Source organism: Strix uralensis, chromosome 30 (assembly GCF_047716275.1).
Source record: "Strix uralensis isolate ZFMK-TIS-50842 chromosome 30, bStrUra1, whole genome shotgun sequence".
NCBI classification, from domain to species: domain Eukaryota; kingdom Metazoa; phylum Chordata; class Aves; order Strigiformes; family Strigidae; genus Strix; species Strix uralensis.
In genome coordinates, this window is record NC_134001.1 from 4,236,283 (window position 1) to 4,255,205 (window position 18,923).

Here is an 18,923-nt window from a genome sequence, read left to right on the forward strand (position 1 = left end):
CACAGAATCTTCTAGGTTGGAAAAGACCTTGAAGATCATCTAGTCCAACCATCAGCCTAACATTGACAGTTCCCAACTACACCAGATCCCTCAGCGCTGGGTCAACCTGACTCTTCAACCCCTCCAGGGATGGGGACTCCACCACCTCCCTGGGCAGCCCATTCCAATGCCTGACTACCCGTTCTGTAAAGAAATGCTTCCTAATATCTAGTCTAAACCTTCCCTGGCGCAACTTGAGGCCATTCCCTCTTGTCCTATCACTCATTACTTGGTTAAAGAGGCTCATCCCCAGCTCTTTGCACCCTCCTTTCAGGGAGTTGTAGAGGGCCATGAGGTCTCCCCTCAGCCTCCTCTTCTCCAGACTAAACCCCCCCAGTTCCCTCAGCCGCTCCCCATCAGACCTGTGCTCCAGACCCTGCACCAGCTCCGTTGCCCTTCTCTGGACACGCTCAAGTAATTCAATGGCCTTTTTGGAGTGAGGGGCCCAAAACTGAACACAGTAATCGAGGTGCGGCCTCACCAGTGCCGAGTACAGGGGCAAGATCACTTCCCTGTCCCTGCTGGCCACACTATTTCTGATACAAGCCAGGATGCCATTGGCCCTCTTGGCCACCTGGGCACAGTGCTGGCTCCTGTTCAGCCGGCTGTCAATCAACACCCCCAGGTCCCTCTCTGACTGGCAGCTCTCCAGCCACTCCTCCCCAAGCCTGTAGCGCTGCTGGGGGTTGTTGTGGCCCAAGTGCAGCACCCGGCATTTGGCCTTATTGAAACTCCTCCCATTGGGCTCAGCCCATCGCTCCAGCCTGGCCAGGTCTCTCTGCAGAGCCTCCCTACCCTCGAGAGATCAACACTCCCACCCAACTGGGTGTCATCTGCAAACTGACTGAGGGGACACTCGATCCCCTCGTCCAGACCATCAATAAAGATGTTAAACAGGAGTGGCCCCAAAACCCAGCCCTGGGGGACACCACTCGTGACCAGCCGCCAACCGGATTTAACTCCGTTCCCCACAACTCTCTGGGCCCGGCCATTGGCCAGTTTTTTACCCAGCGAAGCGTGTGCCCATCCAAGCCTCGAGCAGCCAGTTTCGCCAGGAGAATGCTGTGGGAAACGGTGTCAAAGGCCTCACTGAAGTTGAGGTAGACAACACCCACAGCCTTTCCCTCATCCAATGAGCAGGTCGCCCTTTTGTAGAAGGAGATCAGGTTTGTCAGGCAGGACCTGCCTTTCCTAAACCCGCTGACTGGGTCTGACCATCTGGTTGTCCCGCATGTGTTGTGTGATGGTACTGAGGATGAGCTGCTCCATCAGCTTCCCAGGCACCGACGTCAAGCTGACAGGCCTGTAATTTCCCGGATCATCCTTCCGACCCTTCTTATCTCTGGGCATCACATTGGCCAGTTTCCAATCTGTCGGGACCTCCCCGCTCAGCCAGGACTGCTGGGAAATGATGGAAAGCGGCTTGGCGAGCACCCCAGCCAGCTCCTTCAGCACCCTCGGGTGTATCCCATCCGGTCCCACAGACTTGTGTGTGTCTGTGTGATGCAGCAGGTCACTGACTGTCTCCTCCTGGATTGCAGGGGGGTCGTTCTCCCAGTCTCTGTCCTCTGCCTGAGGAGGCTGGATTCCCTCAGTACAACTGCTCTTGCTATTAAAAGACTGAGGCAAAGAAGGCATTAAGCACCTCAGCCTTCTCCTCATCACTGGTTACCACGTTTCCTCATGCGTCTGGCAGGGGATGGAGACTCTCCCTGGTCTTTCTTTTGCTACTGACATAGAAACATTTCTTGTTGTCCTTGATTGCTGAAGCCAGGGTAATTTCCAGCTGGGCTTTAGACCTCCTGATTTCTGCCCTGCACAGCCTCACTGCCTCTTTTTTGGTCAGGTGTAGACAAACGTAGTTGTTTTGGAAGTTTTAGGTGCTTGTAGTCAGTGCTGTGTGTGTGGGCTGTAACAGAACATTGATTCCACTGTGGAGCATCTCCTGAAGACGCACTGTCAACATAGACTAGTACGTAGTGGTTTTAATCTTGTAGATAACTGTGTTATAGAGATTATGGCCTAGGCAATAGCCTTAGATACACAGATGTTAAGAATCCCCATTAATTTTTATACTGAAGGGAAGTAAACAAACAATTACAAGTCTGTCTTAAAAGAAAAATCAGGAAAATAATCAGTTAAGGCAGCACCAATATCCAGCTAACCTCGTTGCACATATTTTCTATGCAGCCTTCTTAATGCCCAAGAGCACTCTCTAACTCCCCTTTACTTCCAAGATACTGTCAAACTGGCATTTGTTACATGTGCAGCCAGAACTTCCAGGGGCTAAAAGCTAATGCGTGAAGGACAGACTCCTTGTAGCTAGAACAGTTTTTCTCTAATAATAATGATTAAAATTTTAAACTCTCTCTCTTACAATCAAGAGTGTAAAAGAGTATCTTAATTGGTTGAGTCGGTGTGCAACATATGGTTACATTTGTAGAAGACAATCTTCATCTTGCTGCTGAAATGAAGTCCAGGCAACTCAATTGCTAATTTTTCATGGGACCTATGACAAAGTTTGGAATCCATTAGTCTGTATGTCTTTACGAAACTCTGGCTTTCTCATTGTATGGGCATTTATTCCTCCTTCCACTCTAGCTGGATGCTGCTGCTTTCTGAAGCTGCTGTGTGCTTAAAAGAATCGTCATGTCTCAGCTAAAATGGAAAAGAATCGCTCGTCTGAGGCAAAGAGGTGGGGACTGACTTACTGCAGACTTGAAAAAGTTCTCTCTCCCCCAGCTCTCACAGATGTTGTCTCTGAAATCTGCGATCAGAAGTGACTGCTCTTCAGAAGATCAGAGCCTCCAGTGTATCATGCTGGGCTTCTAGTCTACTAGGGGATGAAATGACTAACGATGCTACTAGGGACTGGCGGTGCAAGAGGTCAAGTGTTTCAGAATTTTCCCAGAACCCACGGACTGTGTTCTTTCCATTCAAAGATGTGACCTTCATGTTCTCCTCCTACTGTTAAATGAGAAGAAGGAATCTAATAGGACTCTGCTCCCATGAAAAAGAAATCCATCTATGCATGGTGAAGGAGATCTTTGTGAGAAAAAACTGAAGGACCACCTGTGTAGCTGGGGGGGAAAGGACAGATTTCAGTAATAAGGAATAGTTATACAACCTTTACTACTAACATAGATCTGAAATACAGAATTTTTCTAGTCTGTCACCATTATGGGAGAATAAAGACGATGTTCGGTGATTTCTCTGTCTTCCTTTCCCTCCCTCACAGCAAAGATGAGGCTTTTGCAAATGCTCCCGAAACAAGTCGTGGGGTTAGGATTGCACCACACCATGACGGAGTAGTCATGAAGTCTTATACTTGTGATCTGAATCTTGGCTGTATCACACCTTGCAGAAGTGGTACGATACGTGGTATTTGGCAGTGGTACTCTCCTTTGTCTTACGACAGCTTGCCTGAAAACCATTCTTTAGAAGAAATTACCTGAAATGGGGATTCTACCTTGGAAAGGAAGACTAAATGCATTCAACAGATGCGTAATCAAGACCCTCCAGAAGATAAAATGAAGGAACTTTACCTAGCCTGGATGGCATCATTGAAAACTTAGAAGCAAAGGAAAACTGTTTAAAAAACAGTTGTCGATAGCTTTCAGAATTAATAAAACATGCAGGAGTTGTGACACTGAATGTCCTTATATAGCAGCAACAATAATCATACTTTCTTGTTAAGAAATCAGAGCTGAAGTCTTGTCCTGTGACTAACGGGGGAGCAAGTGTAAGCTGGAGGGACCCGGCGTCTCCGTTACTGCAGCCTATCAAGAAGAATCCAGATGACTCATGCCATCAGCCCGCAGTCACAGAAGAACGGATCCAAACTGGTCCTCTGCGTCTCCTGAAGTTGTGGCCCACCAGGTGTTGGCCATACCTGAACTGACTGGCCATCCTGCTTTCCTAACATGCTGCTTCTCCTGTGTCCAAGCACCGAGTGCCACCAAGCAGCGCTTCCCGGCAGTGAACATGAAGATGTAGGGTTTCTTCTGCCCAGACTCTTTGTGGCTTTCTAAGCAATAGTATCTGCTAAGCAAGCAGCTTGTACATCGCCCTGGAGGGACATGGGCAGCCGGGTTAGGTGTCTGGTGATTCTTGGCTCATCTACGCAGAAGCTATTCAACAACCACTCTGCAAACATCCCTCTTCCAGAATAGGTGAGCCCTATTTTCCTCTTTGGTTAAAACTCACAGTGTTAAACTAAGCCAGAACAGCTCAGCCTTATTCTGGAAATCAGTCAGGAATAGCTCCTCCTGAACACCTACGTGTATAAACAAGCCGTAGACAACATTTATGTTGTCTGGAGCCATGGGGGCCACTGTCACAGATGTAAATTACTTTCCAGTGCCCCAGAAGACATGAAGTAAGAGTTGTGGTCTTCCAACCGGGGACGACGAACACTTCACACCCCGCGTTCGGCCATTGCGTTTGTCCTCGCCGGGCAGTTTGCGGAGCCGGCGGGACTGGACGGGCCCCAGCAGCAAGGCCAAGCCCTGCAACCCGCGCCAGCCCCTTCGGCAAGTTGCCCTGCGCCAGGTGCGCCGGGCGAGGGGCACGCTTGGGGCGACGGATGTATTTTTAGTTTTATCTGTAACGGAGAGTCTCGTCCCGGAGGGATGGATTAGCTGAGATGAAGAAATTCACTCAACAGTCAGAATGCAATCGAACTGTTCAGCAGGAATTCTTTATTAGCAGCGATGGGGTCGCCCTGGGGATTCTGCACCATAAGGGCTCCCCTGAACTAGCAAGGGACATGAGGTTACATACACACAAATCATACATATCCATTAGATTTCCTGGAAAGGGGTGTCTTATGATAATGAGTTCCCAGAATTTATTTACATAGTCCGAGCATGCGTAGTGAAAATAGGGTGAGGGTCTTTGGTGGTGGAGGGAAGAAGTACGTGGTCTTCTTCACGGTGTCCGCTCTTTCCAGAGCATGCTCTGGGAGGTGAAGTCCAGGTGTCTTCTTCCTAACTCCGCGAGCTCACCCTCCCTAGATGGTATCTCTGGGTCCTTTGGTTCAGTTGCCCCTTATCACAGTTTGCCCAAGCGCCCACTGAAGGCCGCTACCAGTGAGTCCTAGAGGGAGCGTTTTACTTTTGCCTGGACAGACAAAGAGGCCGAGGGAGAACAGTTGAGGAGCCCTTGGGAAACAACCACGAGCCAAACTTTCCTGCGTCACAGTTTAGTCTGAATCAGAAATTCCCTGGTTCGGGCCCTTTCGGAGCAAACCCCCATACTGAAGGACGTCGCTCCAGCAGTTTCACTTTCGCGCAGGCCGGCCCCGGCTGTGCCTGTGCCCGCGTGGGACCGCGCCGGGGACGCTCCCCGGGGGCAGGCACCCCCTTGGGGCAAGCACCCCCTCGGGGTCGGCGGCTGGAGCCGCCGGGGCTCGGCGGCTGCCCGCGCCCCCCCGCCCCGCACCAGCGCGGGCGGGCCCGGCACGCAGTGAGCGAGTGACAAGTGGCGGCCGCCCCCGCGGCCCCTCGCGGGCTCCCCCGCTCCGCCTGCGGCCCCGCGGCCCCTCCGCGCCCGCCGAGCCGCGGCCCCGCGGGGAAGCGCCCGCGCTGCGGCCCCGCCGCTCCCCACGGCGCGGGCGGGCGCAGGCGGCGCCCCGGGCGGGGCTACCTGGAGCGATTGGCAGCTGGCGGCAGCCAATGGCGGCGCGGGGGGGCGGGAGCCGGGGGGTGCCGCGCCGCGGAGCGTGAGCAGCGCCGCGGGCTGGTGTCGGTGCGCGTGAGGGCGGAGACCCCGCGGGGCGGGGGAAGAGCCGCCGTCCGAAGCGGCCCGGAGCGTGACTGAGCAGTGGCGAACCGGGCGGGCAGGAGGACGGCGAAGGAGGAAGGCACCGAGCGGCAGAGCCCGGCCGAGCCCGCGAGCGGCGGCGGGACGCGGCAGCTTCGGCCGCGGCGGAGGAGCCGGAACCCCGACCGCAGCGGCGGCTGCCGCCTCAGCCCGCGCCTGCCCTGCCCGAGCGGGGGGGGCCCCGCCGCCTTCCCGGCCGCCGGCCACGTCGGAGCGTGAGGCCGTTGATCCTGAGTCGTCGACGGCGGACAGGGTGGTGAAAGGTGGGTGCCGCGCCCCCCGCCCCCCCCGCCGGCCCTTCGGCCGGGTCGTCCCGCCGTGGCCCCGGCGGGGGTCGCGTCCGCCCCCCCCTTCCCCGCCCCGGGCAGGTGCCGCGGGGCTGCCGGCGGCGCGGCCGCTGGAAGCGTCAGGCTCGGCCCGGGGGCTTGCGCCGGGCCCCGGGGGAGGGTTTGCGTTTTCCCTCGCCTGCCGGTCCGGCGCTGCATTGCAGCATCTGCTCACCTGGAGCGTCTCAAACATCTGAATCTACCGTTTCTGAGAAAACTTAGCAGTGTGTACGGTTAGATATTTGTATAGTGCGGCTAAAACAGAAATCACCTTTGTTAAACTGAGTTAAACTGTTGGGTAAAAAGACAGAACGCACATGCTGCTTAGGTGTCCCTCTCCCCTGGTAACGGTTGTCTCACAACGTCAGTGCTTCGTTGGAGACTAGACGGGAAGATTTAACTGGTTCAGCCCTTTTTAAATATTAAAGTCTTTCTTAAAATAGCAGCCGAAGAGAGTCGTACACAGTAAACTGATTCTTAATAGGATTATTATTTGCTGTACCATAGGCACTTCACACTGCCTTTGTGTACGCTGTAAGGAAATCGAGTAAGACAATAATTGGTGGTAATAATAGAGATGGGAAAAGATTATTTTGTTGTTTCTTTCCCGTAGGACGTGATTTGTACCATTCTCGAGATGAACACTGAAATAGGCTTGCAGTGTTAAGTGGATAAGGAGTAATTGAAAAATAAAAAGGCATCGTGTAAGCACCTGTGCAAGTACTTGGAGAGCCTTGCTATTTTAGAGAGGAAAAGCAGATAATCTGATGTTGGTGAGATATAACCTGTGAAGACAACTTTTTATTTTTTTAGGTTAGAATATCATATAAAACCTTACTTGGAAAGGAAATGTCTTTAATCCAGAGCCTACATCCATATGCTAAACTCTCTCTTCTGTTTGTGTGTGTGTGGGTTTTGCTTGTTTTTATTGTGTTTGGCATTTTTTTACACCCTTCCGTTTGCCGGTGCGTGACAGGAGATGTCTCCTCCTCACACCAATTCTGGGCTGAGTGGTGAAAACCCTGGCTGGGCCCCGTTGTGCAATGGCGGGTGGGTTTGGGGAGGTTACGGTTCCAGCAGCTTCATGCAGATCGCTTGTGGCTGAGGGCTGCCTCTTCAGGGGGTTGCTGGGGGGTTTTTGTTTTGTCTTCTCACGCTTAAAAGACTCAAATATACTGAGACGTGGGGTATTTCCACAGGTGAGGACTTCATCTCACACTCGTTTTGCTTTGCTTGTTGAATTGCCTGAACCGTGCTTAAACTGATTTGAATCAAAAATGAAACATGCTTTTGAGAGAAGGGGAAAAAGGCTTCGGAGCCCCTAACGCTTCCAAGGTCCGGGTATTCTCCCGCCTCTGTTACGCAGCTAGTGCACAATTACATTTGGTGGTTGGAGTGACATTTTTGGATCTGACGCTGTTGTGCAATGAGCAGTGTGTACAAGAAATTCAAGTCTGTGTATTGTTAAGTTTTCAGAAGCAGATTAACTCGTGTTGAAGTTGGCAAAACTCTGTTCTGCGGAGCTAAAGGAAACGTGTGTGAACCTAGAGGATGCAGTTACCGTTTGAGGAGTACTTCTTTTGATTTACTCTTGTGCTCTCCTTAAGATGGTACCTAGGTTATGATGCAAATCAGATAATTCACCTTTACTCTCTGGGTTTTGTGATCCTGTGGAGGAGCAGTACTTTGGTCTGTTGGCTGCAAGTACAATAACCTGTACCTTCAGAAGCCTGCGGGATCGAGGCGCAGGACAACATACTGTTGCAGCAGATGCTGACTTGACATATGCATTAATTGAAATTTCTTGCTTTTTTGTTAAAGGTATGATGCAGTCTTCACCTGGTCTTTAAGTTCTTGTTCTCCTTCAGGACTAAGAAAGTTACTCAAACTTCTTTCTACTTAGAAATAAAGCTGTGTTGTACTCAACTTCTATTGCAGCTTCCCTTTGTTTCTGGTGAGTTGGCTCTGTGTTTCAATATGTCCTTTCTTTTCCTGCCTATTCCTTTCCTACATTTCTACAAACTTTTTTCTTCTTATTGCTCTCATAGTTATTGCTCAGTATGTTGAGCAGCGTAAGTGCTGCCTTGTAGTTGCGATTTGGGTGTGTGTACCTAATGCAAGAGGTTCACTGAACACGGTGTCTTTCCTTTGGTGCATCTATGGACATCTGTAGGTGCCTGGGGAAGCACGTGAGAATAGGGCAAGTATATTCGGCCCCTTCCTCGGGCTTCTGTTGTAGTTCTGTAGCCAGCTGCTGACTGTAGCTTTCTTTTCAGTGAGTAGCTCCACTGTTAGTGTGTTGCTCAGGCTCTACCCAACTTGTCACAGAAGGATGTCTCTGTTTTGCAGTTCAGCTGCTGCTGGCAGGTTGCTTAGCAGTAACGTTGAAAACTCACAGCGTGACTGTTAGTTTTAACTTGTGTGGTTTGCAGAAAGCTCAGAGGGCTAGCATAGACAGTGGTGTGTTTTCCTTAACTTGGAGAGGCAGTATAAGCACTCGTGCTTTGGTGTCTTTGCAACCAGACACGGAAGTTAGTTAGCAGCGGAAGGCAGGATTTGGTGAGTTGGTAATACTTGAAAAAACCCCCTGCAGTTCACCACGGATGAGTGAGCTTTAAAACCCCTATCTTGAACTCTAAGCATAAAAGGTGCAGAACCTAGTCTGTGTAGAGATTCTGCAAAATCTGTGTGGTAAAGAAAGGAAAAACTATGCTAAAATGTGGTTGTATTAAGTCTTCCAATAGTAATAGCTATTTTTTCATCTTTCGGGTAGGTATATATGGCTTAATAAAATAATTGAAGTCTGGTGCATTACAGGGCTTTCAAAATTGAGAAGTGCTGTGAAGAGATTAAACATGTACTGGTGGAGACAGGTATTGGTGTAACAATACGGGTATTCTACACCATATTATTTTTCTCCATCTCATCTTTTAGAGGCATGCAGCTTAGGCATTTTATTGCATTGGATTTGCATGGGCCAAAAAATACTTTCCTTGAGTCGTCCTGACTGTTGCACAATATAAACCAGATGGAGTGGAGCGAAAAAGCATAACTAACCTGCTATGGAGCAAATTCTGCTCTAACGTTGGCTCTGATACTTGCTAATTATACAGAAATATCAAGGCTGCACAGTGTTGTCACAAGAAAGGAAGTGCACTTTGAACTTCTGATTGGAATGGTGGAAATAACATGTGTTAATAATGGGTTACGCAGATGTGATGCTGCAGACAGTCTTTAACACTTATTCTGGCCATTGTTCAATAGGCTTAATTAATAGAGTCCAAGCTACAGGTTTTTGGCCTAATTTAGTGTGTGATTAGATTTTAATTTTTAATTTAAGCTTTTGTGAGTGTCTTTGAAGGTAGCTTGTGTGACTTTTAAATTTTTTTTTTTTTTTTTTAACTTGCTGATAGTGACCGCTCAGTAATTGTGTGGCCGCGTAAAGCAAAGTTCCTGAGTTGTTCATGTTTTGAAGTAAGCGTTGTTTGGAAAGAAATCCTTTGCAGTCTAGATAGATGGCCCAAAGCGAGAAAAAGAGGCCTAGCTTCTGACATGTCTTCCGTTGCTGTGTTTGGTTATGAGTACGTGTTTAACAATTATTTCTCCCTTTCTGTGGATAGGGATGCTTCGTTTTTATTGTTCATTTGCTGTGGCTGTATTTGTTACTTGTTACTGAGTCCCAGACTGGTTCCTATGAAAATGGGCGTATGCTGTGTATGATTAGGTGGTAGTCTTTCTGAAGTGTCTGGAATCCTCCTGGAAGTGCTTTTCTGTCCTGAAGTGGAGAAACTGGTAACATGAATGCTGGTTTTCTTAATAAATTAGTGTTTTCCTTGGTAACTAGGGGGAAAAAAAGCAGTGCAGGAGCGTGTGACTTCTTTCTGGTCTATAGTTCTGTATGAGTGAGTTTTGAGGGGAAGGCACATGGCTGGAGGGGAACATATAACGTTGTAATAGTATGTTCCAGGTACTGTGGAGTCTTGATGTAGGAATATATGCTTTGCCTTCGCTTTTTCTTCATCCGTCAAGGAGTAATGCTCCAGGAGAGAGCTGTATCTGAAAATTCTTTCTGTGTCTATATAGGTGGGTTTTTTCTATTTTAACCTTTTATTTGCTTTTGTATTTGAGTCCTTATGAAAAATCTGCTTTGGTTCACATATAGTGCAGTAAACAAAACAATTAAAATCTTCTAGATAGGGAAGCTCACCCTGTTGTTGGCTCCAGAGAAAAGATGTTTCATCAGCCACTTTGGACTTCAGATAGTTTTACTCAGCACACTTCTTTTCAATAACAAATTTGGTATTTCTTGGCTGAATTCTGCCTTTATTACTGGAAAAGACAATTTTAATAATATAATACCGTTTATTTACCATCATTTTTTAAGTAGATTAACATAATTGGCAATTTGAATGCAGAACTGTTCACGCAAAATCCCTTCCTATCCCCCCGAACACAAAAAGCAACCCATGAACAGAAATTAAAAAAAAAAAAAAATCAAACAGATTTTAAATAATTTTTTAGTCTCTTTTCCATCATGCTTGCCAAGTGTTGGTTTGATGTAGATTACGATGGCCATACTGTGTTACAGTCTTTGCAAAAGTGCAGCTGGTCACTAGCTGCAGTGACACGAACAGCTGTAGTATTTTATGATAACAGCTGGCAACAATCTGGTTCTCTTCAATAACTTTCTTTTATTGTTCTTTTCATGCCACTTTTAAAATGAGAAAGCAGGATTATTGTATTTGTTCTCTATTTTACACCAGGGATTTCCTCATAGGCGGTGGTGGCAATTAGGTATCGAAACAGGCCATGCTGATGGTGACTTGGGACATTTCCCTCTGCAGGACCTGTTTCATAACCTGCTGAAATCTGCAGGAGCTGGAGTCTTGTCATTAGCTTGAGTGAGCTGTGAATCAAGTCATCATCCAAGGACTTACCATTTTGGCCCTCCTTTTCGGTGCATGATTTCTCTTTGGTTTAAACTGCTTTGTTACATCTGATTTTACACAGCTTAGGGCAGGACAGCATTAGCTCTTATTTTCACACTGAGCAAAGTACACTTCTGCTTTGCAGCGCTCTCATTTAGCAAGTGGAAAGGGACTTGGCTGTTTGTAGGCAGCTGGTTTCCCAAGAAATAGTTTGCTCTTTTGTGCTGTGTCTTCAGAAGTGTAGTCTAAAACGTGTTCCATGTACGTGTGGTTGTGCTTTATCGTTGCAAAAACAAGTAGGAGCCTTTCTCATGTACAAATTTTTTTTGTGTCCCCTTACAAATGAATTTTCTTCAGTAACGAACACATCTGGGTTGCCTTAAGTAAAATCTGTTTAACTTATTTTTCTGGTGCAATAGAGTAAGTCTTAATATTAAAATCACACTGGTGGTACTAAAGATGTACGTACCAGATCTGCATCGGAGCATTGTTGTCTTCCCTGAGAGACCTGCTGTTCTGTGCCACAGGTGGTGGTGTCTGTGATTCCTGGAGAGGAGCCTAATGGCGTAACAAGGTATATTGGGCGTAAAGCTGAGGCGTTTGGGAAGAAGAGCACAGTGGGCAAGGGTGTGTGTTTTGAGTGCAGTAAAGTGTTACTTAGGGAATCCGATCTAGTTTGGCCATCAAAAGCAGAGCGCTGTGTAGGAGTGCTTTGCCTGATGAGGTATGTTGGCTCAGGTGAATGTCTTAGCGGTGTCTGTGCAGCAGGGCGAGAAGCTCTGTGGTAGCTACTGGGGAGCTTGACTATCAACAGGCAGAGAACTGGCAAAGGCAGTTGGTGAAACTTTTAGTTACTCATATACTCTGTGTGTGTAACCCTAAGTTTAGTTTGCACTAACAGTGAAAGATCTTTCTGCATCTTTAAGAAGAGTTTCGCGAGATAAAGTGCTTATAGTTTCTGTTAACTGTAACAACTTCTAAGCTGTTTGTCCGTATGTTTTCAGTAATAAGGAGGGGAAAATGACTTTGAGATGCTATCTTTTGAGCATACTGAGATGAGATTACTTTTGGTAGAGGGAGGGACGGAGGAGTGAACTCAAAAAACCATATTTGTACTACAAAAGAGGATGAACCTGCATTCGTTTCAGTTGAGAGCTTAGTTTTAGCTTCTGGGCTCTTGACTGCCTTAACAGGCATGGGGGTTTTTTTCTTTATTATTTAACTTTCTGCTCACCACTCCACTGGAGAAACAGCGTATCCTTAATTTTTGTGAATGATGTGTCAGAATTGCTTTCTCAATCACTCACAACTAAACTTCACAGAAGCACAGAATGGTTGAGGTTCTGGTCTAGTCCCAACTCTCTCAGCCTTTCATCATAGGAGAGATCCCTCAGTCTCTTAAATCATCTTTGCGGCCCTTTGCTGGACTTTCTGCAGTTGCACCGTATCTCACAATTTCTGTGTGAAATCTAAATGTCAGTAAAAGTTAACTTGTACATATAAAGAACTTGCACATTAGGGAGTAGCACACTCTTATTCTTTTTAACAAGGTACTGCTGCTTCCCTGGAGGATTGAATCTCAGGTGACAGCTACATCACAAGTAAATACTGTCTGTTTACCACATAGAAGATGAGGGATATTGCTGTCGTTAACAAAGGCCTTAACTCCGTGTGAACTTTCTGTACAGTATTAACTTCACATCTTGTATCCTATTGTCACAGACAATACTTTGCTGTAGGATGTTGTTTGTATAACCTGGGCTACTCTTAGAAGTAGTACTAGCCAGAAAGTTACTCTGCAGATACCTTTTTGGTTGTAATCCAGTTGCTCTGGTTATAATCCAATATGCTGAACATATATTAGACTTCTTTTTTTTTTTCTCTCCCTCCTCCGCCCTCCCCCTGATTTATGGGAGTTGAAGGAGACAGAGGTTTTTATAGGTCATTTTAGAGAATTTGCCTCCTGGGCTGCATTAGGAGGAGTGCTGCCAGCAGGTCGAGGGAGGTGATCCTTCCCCTCTTCTCAGCCACAGTGAGGCCACACCTGGAGTGCTCGATCCAGTTCTGGGCTCCACAGTATGAGAAAGACGTGGACATACGGGACCGAGTCCAGTGCAGGGCGACAGAGATGCCTGTGGGACTGGAGCATCATTCGTATGAGGAGAGGCTGAGAGAGCTGGGCTGTTCAGCTGGGGATCTCGTCCTTGTGTATAAATACCTGGTGGGAGGAAGTGAAGAAGCGGCAGTCAGGCGCAGTCAGTGACAGGACAAGAGGTACTGGGCACAAATTGACTTCTCTCACAGTAAGTTAATTTTCTGGTTTTCAAACACTGGCACAGGTTGCCCAAGGAGGTTGTGGAGTCTCTGTCCTTGGAGACATTCAAAAGCCATCTGGATGTGGCCCTGGGCAGCTGGCTCTAGGTGGCCTTGTTTGAGCAGGGGTGTTGGACCAGGTGACCTCCAGAGGTCCCTTCCAACCTCAACCATTCTGTGATCATCTTTTACTGAACACTTCTAGATGGATAAATAAAATGCTGTTTATCAATTCACAGACCTTTTGACCAAACAGGAAATACAGGAATCTCCCTTTAAAAATGAAAAGCTGTGTCTGCTAATGAGGTATTCTACAAGAAGAATGCCTTGTATGATGATGAGGATCCACCATACAAATACTTATTTTGAAATAGCAGCAAGACATGTTGCATTGGGAAATTATATACTTGTTTTCGTTGACGCATCCATATGTAGCTGGTAGTGTTGCTGGCAAAACATTTGCACAAATCACTCTTGACAAGTTTCAGAACCTCCTGAGCGTGTGTAGCTCTGGAGTTTGGTGTACCTTGAAAGCAGGGACACATAATATGCCCACTGTACTTTGCTTTGGGCAATTGTAAGAAAAATGGAAGAAAGCTTTTATGTAACTATTTCATAGTTATTACCAACACTTCTGTTGTGACCATCAGAAAGGGTCCATTTTCTAATCACTGAAAGGAAGTGGTTATCTTTTACTAGTCCTTGGTTCATCTGGTTTTTCCATAGTGGCATGACGATTAAAACTGAGGGTGATGGCAATTGTCTCTCAGCTCTAATACTGTCTGACATATTTTTTTCTTTGCTGCTTTCTCATGCCTTTTTATTTCCCTCTGAGGATGCACATTGCCCTGTAAAGCTGACTAGGAAATACCTGAATATTGCAAGTATAAAAGTAAAATCAAACCTGTGATAAGGGAGTCTCCTGATGTGGGTGACAGGGAATGAAAATAAGCATTTTGGAAGAGTGTGTGACAAAAGTATGCTGACAGCTTTAGAAAAGTTATAGAGCTACCACACTAGAAGTTTTGAGCAAGTTCTCTAGGTGGAATCACCTTCATGGGTAATTAATCTGAATAATGGAGATTTTTTTTTTGTAGTAAAAATGCAGCTTCCAGGGTTGCTCAGTGACTAGATACATTTGAGGAAAGTGATAGACAGATGCTGTAAAGTTTGAATTACCGCAGTGCTCATATAGGTCATACTGTATAATAAAAACCTGGGGCAGCATACATCCTTATGAAAGAAGTTTCAGTGCATTTACTGTATTTACAACATGCTGGACAATGACTGGGAAGTGGACTTACTAGTGCAGCTAATTAATCTTTGGCCTAATTATTTGTAATTGGAAAAGTTATGTCAAAAGATCAGTTGTTCTGGAGAACTTTTGGTTGCAAAAAGGCAAGTAGAATGTCGAAGAGTTGCCTTAAAGATACCAAAGGAAAGGAAAGGACAAGTTGAACATGGATATCACGACCTTTCACAGGCCAAAGCCAAGCTTTCAAATGTCTACTGAACCTGCCAGATTCTGTTATCAGGGGGTTGTCTGTCAAGAGACTCAAACCTTTCCATGGATTCAGCAAATGGAATTGAGCAGCAGGGATAAAAATCCTGGAAAGGATTTGCTGGGAAGGCCCCTGTGTTTGTAAGGACACCTCAAATGCCCAGGATCAGCCTATGAATAACTGCCCACCCATGTTACTTTTAGTAGGTACGAGATGTGGAGGAGTTTCAGGGCAAGAATCAGCAGTCCAATACATTTCTATTGTGTAGAAGAGCTGTGAACAGCTGGTGCCCCTCCTTTGTGGAAAGAGCCGGTGCTTTGTGAAAGCCAGTTCTGCTTCATGTTTCAGACCCTGATAGTCCAATGGGAAATTATAAGGTAGCCCCAAACTATCACAGCTGTAATGTTTCCTGTCTGATGGCCAGAGCTCACAGAAAACCTTCTAAACCCTGACTACAGACTCATTTAATTGAACCTCATATTTTAAACTGGGCATATCTTGGACTGAGTCCAGGGCGTGAAACTGGAGAGGATCTGGTGGCACTAACAGAAGGTGTTCTCCTGTAACTGGATTGCCAGGCATCTGTTGCCTGCCCAGGAGGAGGCAGCATGAAAGAATGTGCCTACTCGGCGATAGGCAAAGAAACTTCCCTCTTAGATTGCTTCTTGCTGGGGATCTCGTAGAATCTTTTATGCTGGAGCTTAGGGCTCCAGAATGAGGCTTTTGTACGTGGTTTTGCTCCTCTGGCACAAGGGAAGTACCCACAGCAAGAGGATATGGATTTTGCTTTATTGCTAGGCTGAAGTTGTGGAATCAGGTCTCTCTTTCACTGGGATGAAAGGTGGTCCTAGATCTTATGCTCTGTACACCTGTGTAAGGTGTGTCTATCTTTGACCTTTCCTTTTCTCGTGCAATCTATTATCTGTTTCAAATCTGGGTGGTTAGATGTAGCTCCCACCAAAATAAAGTGCTCTTTTTTTTTTTTTGCTTGCCCATCTCTCTGTGGAATGGTGAAGAGTTCAGACCTCATGTTGCAGATGCTGATAGTTGTTGTTTAATTCAGTTCAGGTTCTCCAGCAAGAAGGACGATGTAAGAACAAAAAGTGGAGAGAAAACAAGTAGTGATAAAAACAAATCATGCCTGTATATGTGGCCGTGTAGCTTTTGTCTTCCTTCAGAGCCAAGGACTTCTTGGTTCATGCCTGGCTGCCTCACCTGGCCTGCACTGCCAGGCTGTGCAGTCTGTCTTCCCGAACAGGTTTTAACAGGGTTTTTTTCACCTGTCTGAGAATTTTCCATTTTGCAGGTTTGGGTTTGGTTTTTTTTTTTTCAGGAGTCCAGTCCCCTCCCCCAGAGGTCATCTCTTGTATGTTGATGTACATAATCCTAGAATCCCAGAATCATTCAGGTTGAAAAAGCCCCTTGGGATCATCGAGTCCAACCCTCAGCCTGACTCTACAAAGTTCTCCCCTACTCCACATCCCCCAACATCTCATCCAAACGACCCTTAAACACACCTAGGGATGGGGACTCCACCCCCTCCCTGGGCAGCCTATTCCACTGTCTGACCACTCTTTCTGTGAAAAATTTTTTCCTCATGCCCAGTCTGAACCTCCCCTGTTGCAGTTTAAAGCCATTCCCCCTTGTTCTGTCACTATTCACCTGTGAGAAGAGACCAGCACCAACCTCTCTACAATGTCCTTTCAGGGAGCTGTAGAGAGTGATGAGGTCTCCCCTCAGCCTTCTCTTCCCCAAACTGAACAGTCCCAGCTCCCTCAATCTCTCCTCACAGGATTTATTCTCCAGGCCCTTCCCCAGCCTCGTTGCCCTCCTCTGCACTCACTCCAGCACCTCGATATCCCTCTCATATTGAGGTGCCCAAAACTGGACACAACACTCCAGGTGTGGCCTCACCAGTGCAGAGCACAGGGGGACTATCACCTCCCTGCTTCTGCTGGTCACACTATTGCTGATACAAGCCAGGATGCCGTTGGCTTTCTTGGCCACCTGGGCACACTGCCGGCTCATGTGCAGCTGCTTGTCAATGAGAACCCCCAGATCCTCCTCTTCCAGACAGCTCCAGCCACACCTCCCCGAGCCTGTAGCCATGCAGGGGGTTGTTGTGGCCCAAGTGCAGGACTTGGCACTTGGCCTTGTTGAAGCTCATCCTGTTAACGTTGGCCACCGATCTAATCTATCCAAGTCTCTCTGTAGTGCCTCCCTATCCTCGTGCAATCGACACTCCCGCTTAACTTGGTGTCATCTGCGAACTTACTGATGATACACTCTGTGTCCTTATCGAGATCATCAGTAAAGATGTTGAACAGAAATGGTCCCAACACCGAGCCCTGAGGAACACCACTTGTGACCGGCCTCCAGCTGGACTTAGCTCCATTGACCACCACTTTCTGGGACCGTCCATCCAGCCTCAAGATTTAATCTACCTCAAGATTTTCTTGAAGAATAATGGAAACAAGCCCACTAGTGCCCCCAGGAGGAAAGTGCAGTGAGGTCAGCGATATTCCTTTTGCTTCCCTTTTGGTTTTGTTCACCCTTACACCTTGTAAAACAGCCAGGAAGATTTTAATTAATTTAATTTCATTTCCTCTTGTGCAGAATATGATTCAATATGGACTTTTATTTTTCTTGTAGTAAATCTACCAGAAATTGTTTGGGTTTTTTAAAAACCTTAAAACAAAATACAAAACCAAAAAAGCACCCCCAAAACCCACCTGAGTGTTACAAACATATCTTGGGCATAACTTCACTCAGACCATTTCATTATTGTCTCTCATTCGTTTGATCCCCATGCAGTTAATGGTTATTGACTCATGGGATGCGTAACTAAGGTTCACCTTGCCTGTATAGCCTTTGGTTATTTTGACTTGTGTTTAAAAAACCCTATATTATAAATTTAAATGACTTATGAACATCTTTCTTCACATCTATCTGTGGATTATTATTCAGGCTTTCAGATGTTGGAGGGTTTTATTGGGGGGGGGGTGTGACATCATGACATTAGCAGAAGTGCTTCAGGGAGGGATAATCTGCAGAAAGGGGGAAGGGTGCAAACCTGGGGCAATGCAATGTTTTGTTCTCTACCAACTTATTTTCTTTCCTGATAGTTTTCACTTGAGCCCAGGCCAAGAAAGGGGAATGTTATGGATTTTGGTTTTGTGTTGCTTTTTATTTGGTTTGGGTTTGGTGGTTGTTTTTTTTTTTTTTCTTCTGATTACTCATATGTTAGCATCCTCCTTCTGGTCTCAATGTGAGTTACTGAAAGGAGAAATGGTTCAGGTGGCCCCGGGGGGACTTAATACATGTGGTGAGACCCACAGCGAATTTTCTCTCTGAAAATACGCTGTGAGTTACTGGAGTTCGTTGCATAACATTGCACATCAAAGTAAATGACAATAAAAATGGTATTTTGCTGTGCTGGTACTCTTTTTAACATGCAAGCTGTGTGTTTTTTCTGTTCTTTGAGAGACAGAAGAACTTGCCTCTCTGAGTCCACAGCTGCTCAGTGACTTTCCCATGGTCTTGCAGGAAGCCAACAGCAGAGTCAGGAATGGCATTTTAGTCTCCTGATTTGGAGTCCAGTGCCCCAATCTGTTATATCAATATTGCTCTCAGAGTAGTGCCACCTGGTGCCACCTGTGTGATGAGAACATTTGGTCTGTCACACAGAGCTGTGTTCTCCTTGTACTGCTTTGCCTTTTGCTTAAATTAGAGCATGTGTCTTTCCCCACCATGTACATGATCCTTCTCTTCACAGCTGGGATCCCAGAACATAAGCAAGGATTGATCTTTAGATGAGAATATGCATTGTTACTGTGAAGCCTGGACTTTAATTACAGTCTGTTGTCCTTCAGTAGCAAATCTTTTCTCTATCTTGTCTCATGTTTTTAACTGGAATATCTGCTACCTTTTAAAAACTTTACTGGATTTGTTATGGATGGAAAGTAGTCGAGCTGCTCACAGCACAATATTCA

General features: G+C 46.5%; 2 protein-coding genes across 2 annotated transcripts in view; one reads left to right on the forward strand and one right to left on the reverse strand.

Annotated features, from left to right (window-relative positions):
- Window positions 1-76: 76 nt before the first annotated feature.
- LOC141935938 (uncharacterized) lies at window positions 77-2,994 on the reverse strand. Its single transcript, XM_074852620.1, is given in 6 exon segments — window positions 77-473; window positions 475-571; window positions 574-644; window positions 2,016-2,061; window positions 2,475-2,548; window positions 2,897-2,994. Coding segments are annotated over 6 exon segments (783 nt in total).
- A 2,798-nt stretch (window positions 2,995-5,792) lies between these two features.
- Window positions 5,793-18,923, forward strand: part of LOC141935962 (E3 ubiquitin-protein ligase HUWE1-like) — a 65,613-nt gene continuing 52,482 nt past the window's right edge. Inside the window, exon 1 of the mRNA XM_074852650.1 lies at window positions 5,793-6,125. The gene's annotated coding sequence lies outside the window, so the exon portion shown is untranslated. The remainder of the gene's footprint in view (window positions 6,126-18,923) is intronic.